The 11644-nt window shown below is 29.2% G+C and overlaps 1 protein-coding gene across 1 annotated transcript; it reads left to right on the top strand.

The window, feature by feature from the left end:
* Positions 1 to 9273: 9273 nt before the first annotated feature.
* On the top strand, positions 9274 to 11222 carry LOC130826937 (germin-like protein subfamily 1 member 17). Its single transcript, XM_057692569.1, has 2 exons — positions 9274 to 9468; positions 10307 to 11222. The coding sequence occupies exons 1-2, from the start codon at positions 9336 to 9338 to the stop codon at positions 10864 to 10866; spliced, it is 693 nt and encodes a 230-aa protein (XP_057548552.1). The 5' UTR covers positions 9274 to 9335; the 3' UTR covers positions 10867 to 11222.
* Positions 11223 to 11644: the final 422 nt, after the last annotated feature.

Here is an 11644-nt window from a genome sequence, read left to right as displayed (position 1 = left end):
GCATATTGTTCGTTCATAGTAATAATAATAATGTAAGATATGTTTACTTTAAATTTCATATGATGTCTTATTACTAATTACATATGTCATCCATTAATTTTAATGATTAATATAAATTAACTTCTTTTTATATTTTGTGTCGTTTATGATTAATTTGTGGGTTTAATTATATGATTTTGAAATGCACAAAAGCAACTTCCTATAATTTCTTTAAACTGGACAAATAATTTGTTGGAAGTGATGAACAATAGAGGAACAACTTAATGTTCAACATAAGTTGTTGTATCTTTAGGCTCAATACATTGAATTCTTTTGGCTCTTTTATTTTATTGAGTTCCAATGAAGATTAAGTTCTTGTAGCATAAAAGTTTGTTGCTGGTATTTTGAAAGAGTATTTTTTTCGAAAAATGTATGTTACGTTATCTTTAAATTTCAATGTCTATATTTATATTGACAAAACCTACTAATTAAATATTACACAAATTTACATTTGAGGATATGATTTTAATGTTTAAAATGATATCTCTAGTAATAGATGAGGTACTAGCTGTTCCCATAAGGAACAAATTCCGACTAGGAACAAGCTTTTGTTCCGGGAACAGGTACCAAAGAGAAGTTAAATAATGTATGACATATATAAGAACTATATTTGTTTCAACTAAAAAGATCATATTAATTATGGAGGAACAGAAATTAAACTTTGAAAGGAATAAAAAGGAACTTGTGGCATCTAGTGAGGGGGAACATCTCATATTTCGACAATGAGTGTTCATATAATGTGCTAAAGAATATTTGAAATTTACTCTCTCTAGTTGCTTATGATTAAAGAACTGTATCATAAATTCTAACATGATTATAGGTAAGCATTTTATAGTATGGTTGGTATGAAACATTTCTTTTATCATTTTAATGTCGAATATATAAAGCACATTATATTTTTTAAATATATTTAAGTTTTCGATGATGCACTTTATATACTTTTAATAGTAAAAGTGTTGAAGTAATATTCATACAATGAGTTTCTAATTGTTAAACATACATAGTTTACAACAATATATTTAGAAGTGCAGCAACAAGAATAATTATATTATGTTGTTAAACTAACATGTTTGTTTCTAGGAAATTAGTGTAAATAATTAATTTGTTGGTTATTATGAAATGAGTCTTATGAAACAAGCTCCGAAGAAACTAGTGGAATTCCAAATGAAGAAACCATGTTAGACAAATTAGCAACAAAAATTGGTAATGCAGTTTACAATAAGAAACTTGGAATTTATGACAAGTTTCAACAAACAAATACCTAATAGCAAAAGTACAAGGCTCTTAAGAATTTCTTGGTTAACATATTCATTTTAACGAATGAACTTCAATGCCTTATATGAAGAAGCAAAACTCAAATGAGTATTTGCATGTATGTCCCAGAATGTTCAAAATAAGGAACTACATTTTCTACACCAGGGTATTAAATTAAGGGAAATTTTATTAGTAAAGGTATTTGCACTTTTTATTTTTGTTGCTTATTAAATCAAAGTTGTAAATAAACGTTGAAAAATTTATTATATGTTGAACATCAATGAAGACGTTTATGAGGAGCAACTTTTACGATTTTTCAAAATCCTATCATTCCTTTTAATCTCTTTGAACTTCATTATCTTTTAAAAAGGTATCTTCAAGATTAAGTTAAGTTCTTAGAGTATGTCATTGGAATTTATGTAAGTTTCTTCTTGAAAGTACTGTATAAAATTAGAATTATTGTTTAAATTTTCAAAAAGAACTTACTTGTGAGTTGTGTGCATATTTATGTTTATTTTTTACATAACTAACAAATTTTTAGTATAAGGTTTATTTTCCTTATATTAGTACGTTGTATATAACAGCATAATAGGGAACAATGACAACATAGTAATCTACAACTGCATGTTATGGACACATGAAAGAAAAAGAGATGATAACAATTCCGGTCCGAAGTAGGATCATTGATGAGAGTACCTAAAGACTTGATCAAGGAAGTTATGATACTCTGTGATATCTAAAAAAGCTGAAATCTGCTGTAAGATGTTAAAGTGTAGACAAGAGGTCTATTGTTCCTAGTTGATAGTCTGTTGTTTCGTGTTGATAAGTCAGAGATAGTGCAATGTTTCTAGGATTCAAGTCTGGAAGTTTAACGTCAACTGAGATAGAAGAGTTCTTGTTTTTCTAGTTGATTGTATGGGTATTTTGGTATGAGTATATCAAGTTCAAAGTGGAAGTTTGCATTAGACATGAATATAGCAAGAGGATCGAACAAGAACTTAAGAAACTTGGAAATTAATCATCATAAACAATTAGATAATTCAAGTTAACTAACACTTGGCACAACCTTTCACAGGGTATGATTTTTTAATTCACATTATAAATTAATTGGTTCTATGATAATTGTATGATGTGATATGTGCATTTAAGGGTCAATATTCTGTCACCTATGTTATAAAATATATAAATTGCTTTGTGAAACTTGATTTCATATAACTTAAGCATCAAAATTTCCTTTTCTCTAAAAGTTGAGTCTAGATGGCTATTTAACTTTTTAAATAAATTGATTCATGCTTATTAAATATTTACTATGTCACACTTAATTTTTGTGTTGTAAAAGACATATGCACTTACCTAAGAATATTAGAGGTTTTATGATTGAACCATGAATGCTATGAAATATGATTATCCTAAGTTGCCAAAGGAACAATGGATAAATTCTTGATGGAACATGAAATAAGTTCCCACATAACTTGAACCTATATTTAATACTTCTTAAAGGGAACAAACCTATTTTTAATCCAACAATTATATTACATTTCCAATTTATATCTTCTAAATTATTCTTTTTCACATCATTCCTTATTTGTATCATTTTCTCCTATATTATATTTTTATTTCCAATGTGCTCAAAATTATATTGTTTGCCTTTTTTGGTTCAATGATACATGAAGTAACTTGAAAAGGTGAATATATTTTGGAAGGGAAGTAAAATAAGAAGTAAGAAACAAATTGTGTGATTATCTACTACTTCGGAGGGTAATAAAGGGTAATAAAGGGTAATAAGAAGTAAGAAACAAGAAGTAAGAAGTAATAAACAAGATGAATAAGGAATGAAAGGGGAATAGGAAAGTCATGGGAACAAGATAATATTCTATAAACTTACTTACTTGTCGCCTACAAGCGACGAGTCATCGCTTCTTCACTGAACTATCTCACTTTGAGATAGAAAGAAAAGTCGAGTCGAATTTTAGGGATTCGACCGAATGGTTCGGCATTCGGCTAACCAGTAGGTTTTACAAGATGATCCAAGGTGCATAAGCTCCATTTGACCGAATGCAAGTGGATTCGGCCGAATGAAGCTAGATTTGCATAATCCAGCATGTTTCACGCCTCTATTGAAGTGTGCAAGGATCCATTCGACCGAATGGATGGAGGATTCGATCGAACCTATACATTTTCAAGCCTGTTTGCATATATGAGGTGTTGAGGGGGCCTCCGAACTCTACGGGGCTTTTGAGGAAGCCTTGAAATGTGTGTCTAAGCTTCAAACACATGGAGTTTAACCTCAAAGTCTTCCAAAACACCTAAAATAACCATGAAAGAATCCGAAGACATGAACAACGTAAAATCACGCGTAATGTGCATAATATTAATCTAAAACCACAAGACTTAGACACTAAATTAAATGGGGTCGTAAACATGCTCTAAAACGAGCACATCAGCAAATCAACAAAGTTCCAAACTTGATTTTCATACATGGACTCCGTTTTAGACTTCATGGGTCAAAGCCAATTTACAGTGTCAGAACTCGCAATTGTTGCCTTATAGGTAGTAGGTTCCTCCTTATCTACTATAAGCACTTCATGACTTTCATGAACGAGATAATCCTCCATATAATTTCTCCGTGGAGGTTTACTCTGCCTACTAATCCTACGAACTAAGATATCCACCACATCAGTTGGTACAACTAGTACCAAAACTTGAGCTCTTGTAGGAGAAATAGTCTCTCCCACTAGAGGAATGATTGGTTGCTGATCATCTTGAACTTCTTCAAGAGATAAAGAAATATTTCTCCTACTTGACTTTGGAGAAATACATTCTCTTTTTAAAAGACACCTTTGTGAGCAACAAACACTTTTTGCTCACTAAGGTTGTAGAAGTAATATCCCTTGGTTTCTTTGGGCTAACTCACAAAGAAGATCTTATCAGGTCTGGGTTTAAGTTTATTTGGTTGTAAAAGTTTTACATAAGCTTGACAACCCCAAATCCTTAGAAACGACAACTTATGATTTTTTCATGTCCATAACTCATATGGTGTCTTATCGACAACTTTGGACGGAGTGCGATTTAAAATAAGAGTCGTTTTTTGGAGTGCATAACCCCAAAATGAAATTGGAAGATCGACTAAACTCATCATTGAACAAACCATATCTAATAGCGTCCGATTTTGCCTCTCGTACACCATTTAATTGTAGTGTTCCAGGAGTAGTTCGTTGTAAAATTTATAAAGTATTTATGCCCTCCCCTAGCTAAGCTACTCATAGGACAAAATTTATGAAGTGTTTGGATGCGTTTCTCATTTACATGTCCTAAAGGACAGTGCCAAAGCTAGGTATGATTAGAATCCTTTGATTTTAGTCTCTTAGAATTGTCTACATGATAGTTTTATTTTTCAAGATCTGGTATGTAAAGGCCATTTATGCAATGACCTACACCATAATAAATTTCATCTTTGTATATTGAAAAAGAACCATTCTTTATTACAATGATAGAACCTTTAGAATCCAACATTGAAATTGAAATCAAATTTCTAATCATTGAAGGAACATAATAACAGTTATTAAGATTCAACAAAAGTCTTGAAGGTAAAGATAAACAATAAGATCTTACGGCTAATGTAGCTACTTTAGCTCCAATTCAAACTTGTAGGTCAATTTCATCTCTATGAAGATCTCTACTTTTCTTTAACCCCTGCACATTTGCACAAATGTGAGAACTACAACCGATATCCAATATCCAAGAATTAGAGATAGAAAAGTTGATCTCTATCACATAAATACCTAAATTAGAAGCGATACTTCTATCCTTCTTGTCCGTAAGGTATTTCAAACAATTCTACTTCAAGTGGCCCTTCTTATTGCAACAGAAATAAATATGATGTGGACCAGCTCCAACCTTTACCTTAGTTTATGCCGCCTTTTTTATCCTTGCTTTGGTGATCAAATTGTTTCTTTGGCTTCCTCTTTTCTTAAAGACATTCTTCCTTTTATGCACCATAAGAACCTGTTTCTTTGGTTTAGAGGGAATTGTCTGCTCCAAAATTTTGAGCATACCAAGTAACTCATTGATGGTCTCAAAGCTCCCAGCTCTAACTTGTTTCAAAAACATAACCTGGAGCTGAGCAATGATGTGAAAAGCTTCCATATCCATGAAATGTTTTTGTAATTCAGGGACCATGGATGACAACATCAAGCATGTGGCATCTAAAGACCTTTCAGTGACGACTTCATAAGCTTCCCGGTCTTAAGCAGACAGATTAAGTGTGGGTTCATACGGAATTGGAGTTTCAAGAACATCTAGTTTTCGCTCATGTTTGAGCACAATTCTTAAATTTCTTGACCAGTCAAGGCAGTTGTTTTTGTTTAGTTTTTCCTTTTCGAGTATTGACCGTAAATCAAAATTAGAGAACGCATTATTGTTTGATTTATTTTCTATCTACAAATGAAAGAATAAAAAGTGTAAGAATTATATGATTATCATAAATGAATAATTTTTAAACAAACTTAAAGGAAATTCATTCCACCAAATTAAATTATTATGTCCTTTTTAATTTAGTGATTCGAAGACCCTATTTTCACTAACCTTAAGCAAGCTTTAGCTTGTCACCCACAGTTAATGGTTATAGGTAAACAAACCATTTATGAATTATTCATAATAATTCTTGGTTGGTAATAAGATAACTCTTTATCTACTATTACCCCATGCCTCAAAGTGTCAACTTTTCTTGACCTACTTAGTTGAGCTAAACCACTTTTCACCAACTACTTATCTTAGACTTATTGATAGGCACCTCGCTTTGGCAAAACCTACCTAGTTAATGATCTAAAGCTTCATGGTGTTACTAAATGGAATAGCATTATAACTTAATATTATTAGGGACAATGGTTGTTGTTATTAACCTAAATAAAAGTGAACTCTAATTATTCGAATTAATAAACTAAACAACTTGAGAATGCATCATCAAGTAATATAGCAAAAAGAAATAAAGGAATAAATTAATGCATAAACACGGTTCCTAGTATGGCCCCGGCCAAAACACTTGAAAATCTAATCTTCAAGGCCCATCTTTTGAACACCACTTGAATCTCTATTCTTCTTGATCTTCAACTCCATTGAAACATACATAATAGTAATTAAACTTAAAATTGTAAAAAGTAAACTATTAACTAGTAGATTCAAAATAAACAATACACAAATCATATTTAATTATATTAAAAAATAACGGCATGCAAACCAAATTTTCTATCCTAATTGCGCCATACTAGTTACCATAACCTGTATAACAATTATCATTCACCCACTTACTATTTGTAAGCGGTCCATGCAAAACAATATTTAAACAAATTTAAAGAAATATGCATGAAGTACATAAATAAATATATATAATCGTATTATGTAAAATATACATGATCAATAATCTCATTATTCAATTTTAATTTCCATGAATTTTAATTGTTTCATAACCAATCGAGTAAATTATTTTTACTTCTCTAAGCAAAATAAACCTCCCATTTAAAATAATCTCCATTAAAATAGAGTGAGTTTATTATTAACATTTAGTAATAAAATTATTTCCTTAAACATTAATTTAATGATTTCTTAAAATAGTATTGGTCGAAAGAGTTTCAACAAAAAATACTAAAAACCATTAGACTTGAATTTGAGCTCCTGATTAAATTTTGTCAAACCAAAGTTTCTACTAACGAATTTAATTTAGACAGCAAAATTAACTAGATTGAAATAAGCTTTTAAAATAAAATTCCAAAAAAATATGGCAAATGGAGGATGAAATAAAATCAATTTAATACATAAAATTCTAAACTTTACTATTAAATCAAGTTTAATAAACCCTTCGCTAAAGTTTTCAAACTTTATCATGCAAATTAAAATTATAACGTGCAAATAAATAATTTATATATATTATTTATGTATAATCAATATTTATATGTCCAAAATATATCAATAAAACAAGAAAATGATATCACTGTAGGGTTTTAGTACTGTTAACTATTAACATGCGAAAAACAAAAACCTTCCCAAGACTCGATTACTGACATAAAATGAAACACGTAAATATCGGGATGAATAATTATACTTTTGTTGTATGAATCCACTAGCAAATATAACCATGTGATAAGAACCGCAAATAAAGTTCCTCCAGTGAAGTTCAACAAGAAAGTTTCGTAAGACCCCATATACTAATACCAATAATTCTTAAACTAATTATATATATATATATATATATATATATATATATATATATATATATATATATATATATATATATATATATATATTTATATATATATATATATATATATATATATATATATATATATTTATATATATATATATATATATATGCAACTTTTGTATTTAGCCTCACTATTATTTTTCTTAGAAAATTATAATCACGTATGAAGCTTATGCTACATCACAAAAACCCACAGCAAAAATACTATCTTCTACTGTATAAAAATAAACAACAATACTATATCATCTACCAAAAAGACGTTACACACTAAAATCAATTAGTCTGTATGAATTCATACAATTAAAGAAGGTCAAACCATTTAAACCTATGCTATATTTTTAATTAGCACTTAATATAACTATTATATCAAGTAAATGATTATGACTAATATTAGTGAACTAGATTAGTCATATGAACCTAGATTAATATAGGTCCAAACATACAAAATTATCTTACATATTGATACAGTGTGGCCTAATAGCATTAGTGACATTAGGCTCGTACAACTATCAAATAGCAGTCCTATGATGTTTATCGGTCTCTAGTAAAACTTAAATGTTACTCAATGTAAACTAAGTTAACGTCTCGTTGTATACTCAATTACATTTAACAACTTACAAAATTCATAATGGTTGTTTCATAATAGCTACCTTAGCTTTTGTTTTCATCGCTTTAATGTTGATGTTTATACATTTCCATGTAAAATTCATTCAATAAGTCCTCCATATGAATGCGCAAAATAGAGAATTTCAGAGATATTGATTATTTTGATGAAAGAAAAATATCAAAGATTATGCATAAATTTGAAGTATTTAAGAGAATGCGATGTTCTTGAATAGTCTTTTTTTTTTTGACAATTTCAGAGAATATTTGTCAGTTGAATGCGCACATTTTATTTTATTTCTTCACCAAAGATTATGCAAGAATATCTCGGACCTGAAATGAGAGTTTTTCCCTTTTTTCTTTTTTAAATCGTAAATGTGGGATGAGTTTGGTTACAATTATAATTAATGGTCTCTTTATGAGATGGTCTCTCACTGCAAGACTTAACGTAAAAAAATACCACAAATATACACTTATTACCAATTCACATGGAACATTTATTTTGGGCATGTATAAAATATTCAATTGTGTAGGACGCCTGAAATTATTTGTTTATGTTAATTGTAGTTATACTTTCTTATTGTTTAGAACTAAAAATTGCAACAAAATGCAAAAAAAAAAAGCCCTAATATAATTAAATAACTTCATTGTTTATATAAGTTTTATTATAACTTTTTATATAAAAAAGAATATACTCCCTCTATATATAATTAAAGAATATATATATATATATAAATACCTCAAATATACAATTATAAAAATACCTGAAATATAAAATTTTCAACTGTACAGGTCCCTTAAACATATATTTTTATGTTTATTTTAATTTAATATACTTTCTTATTGTATAGACCCAAAATATGCAACAAAAGGTAATAAAAAGAAGAATGTTATCCGTATTGATAAGTGTTGAATTGGTCGTAGGAAATGGATAAAAGAAAAAAGGTTGACAATACAAAGTAATCAACTACCCCTATAGAAAAATAAGATTAACTCGTACATAGCAATTGGCAATTGATAGTTGATAGTTGTGCTTAAACAAATAGAAGTTAGTTAATCCATGACCAATTACAAGTTTTGAAAGTGGATTAGTTCTTCTATAAATGGATTCATCCCTTTTACCATATCATTGCAATTTACAAACACAATTATTTCTTTCTTTCTCAACAAAACAATTGAAAAGATGTCAATTAATTGTAATTGTGAGATCCTCTCTTACATTGCTCTTTTTGCCCTTGCTTTCTACGTTGCTCATGCTACTGATCCTACACAGCTCCAAGATTTCTGTGTTGGGACAAATGATCCTAACAATGCATGTAATCTTCTATCTTTTTCTTTCACCCATTTATCATGATTTTAACGTCTAGTTTTGTTTGTTGTTCATATACATACATATATATATATATACATATATATATATATATATATATATATATATATATATATATATGTATATATATAATAGCGCATAAACGTGAATTAGATCTTGTCTGAGTTAGACTAAGTACCACATTCTTCAAAGAAAGTCTTAGTTTCAATTCTCACTTAGTTCTCTCTTCTCCAACTCATCTTATAATCGAATAAAGTAAAATAAACACTATGAATATTTACTCCCTCCATTTCTTAAAGTTGTTCTTATATGAGAATTTTAAACTAACTTAATTTTAATAATATCATAAATTTTGGACTAACTTAACTTTGTTCATTCTCATTTTAATATTGTAATAATGCTTATGGTCGTCACAAATCTTTTACTAACTTAATTTTAACATTTTAATATTGCTTATATATGGTCCCCACATGTTTCCTACTAATTTTATAAAAAATATTTTTTTAAAAGTCTTGATATCTATATTTTTTCCACTAATTTTTCTTTTAACAATTTTAATGTTTATGATTCCTATTTTTGATCCATCCTATTTATTATTCAATAAAATAATATATGTTAATCTAAAAGATTGTAATTTTATTAATTCCCATAAAAAATTCCTTGTGGAATTTGTTTAAGTGCCCTATTTTTGTAATTTAATGATGGGAACAGTTTGATAATCAATGAAATTTGATTGTTTAATAGAACTCTTATTATTTAATTTGTGAAATTAAAATTCAAGTAAAAGAAATTAAAATGTTTAATTCCTTTTGTGTTTGGAACAGTGTTCGTAAATGGATTGTTTTGTAAGAACCCAATGGATGCAACTCCAGAAGATTTCTTTAAAGATGGGGCATTTGCAAAGCCCGGAGACACAGGAGTGAGCAAAACCGGTGCAAATGTAACACTAGTGAGTTCAGTACAACTTGCAGGACTCAACACCCTTGGGATTTCACTTGCTCGTATAGACTTTGCGCCATATGGTGGCTTAAATCCACCCCATACACACCCTCGTGCAACTGAAGTTCTAACAGTCATAGAAGGAACCCTTTACGTTGGTTTTGTAACATCCAATCTTGCAAATGGAGGAAACAAGTTCTTCGCAAAGGTGCTTAACAAAGGAGATGTTTTTGTGTTCCCACAAGGATTAATTCACTTCCAAATTAATATTGGTAAATATCCCGCTGTTGCTTTTGCTGGATTAAGTAGTCAAAATCCTGGTACTGTTACTATCGCTAATGCCGTGTTCGGAGCTCAACCACCCATTTCTGTCGATGTTCTTAGCAAAGCCTTCAAGTTGGATGCAAACATCGTCAAGCACCTTCAAGCTCAATTTTGGGACTAATTATATTGTTTTCCTTTAACTCTCTTTTAAGCTCCCATCAAATAAATAAGTTCTTAATATTAATTATATATTTTTACTTCTATGTGTGTATTAAAAACCCAATAATAACTTACTCTTAATTGGGTTATGCAGCTTCATACTTAATTACTTGTGACTGAGTTTTATGAAATATAATCAAATAAAATAAAATGTTGTATTTGCATATCCCTATACTTCAAAAACTTAATTAAAATGTTTTATGAATAATGAATGTTTAATAAACATGTTAAAAACTTTCAATTGTATATTAGAATTTGTATTACTATACTTAAAATGTTTCATGAAAATATTAATGTATCATAAACTCAGAATTTCTATATAAATAATTGTCAATTCTAAACTTAAATTCCTAAATCGAACGTGAATTGAGTGATCTTGACATTAATACTGATCGGACATGAAAGTGTAAACATCATAGTTTTCCGATTTATAGATACACCTATATCACAAGAAAAGTACTGTTTGCAACCATATTTAGATGATAAGAAATGCTTCCTTATATATTGAAGTCTCATTATCTTATTCTTGATAAATTTATATCTCATTGAGTTTAAGTTGAAAATAGAATTTCTCTATGTTGGTAAGAACAAAAACAACAATGCATGAGCTTTTAATTCTAAGAGATCGGAGTCGATTATATTAGTTTCAATTGTCATCGATCCACATGGATTCTTCTTCTCCATTCATTCTAATTTTCAACCATCTCTGTTGTGCGACAGCGGAAGCAAAGATCGAAAAC

This window comes from Amaranthus tricolor, chromosome 11 (genome assembly GCF_026212465.1).
Source record: "Amaranthus tricolor cultivar Red isolate AtriRed21 chromosome 11, ASM2621246v1, whole genome shotgun sequence".
Taxonomy (NCBI): Eukaryota; Viridiplantae; Streptophyta; class Magnoliopsida; order Caryophyllales; family Amaranthaceae; genus Amaranthus; species Amaranthus tricolor.
Note: the sequence above shows the minus strand (reverse complement) of the source record. Positions and strands in the feature narration are given on the sequence as shown.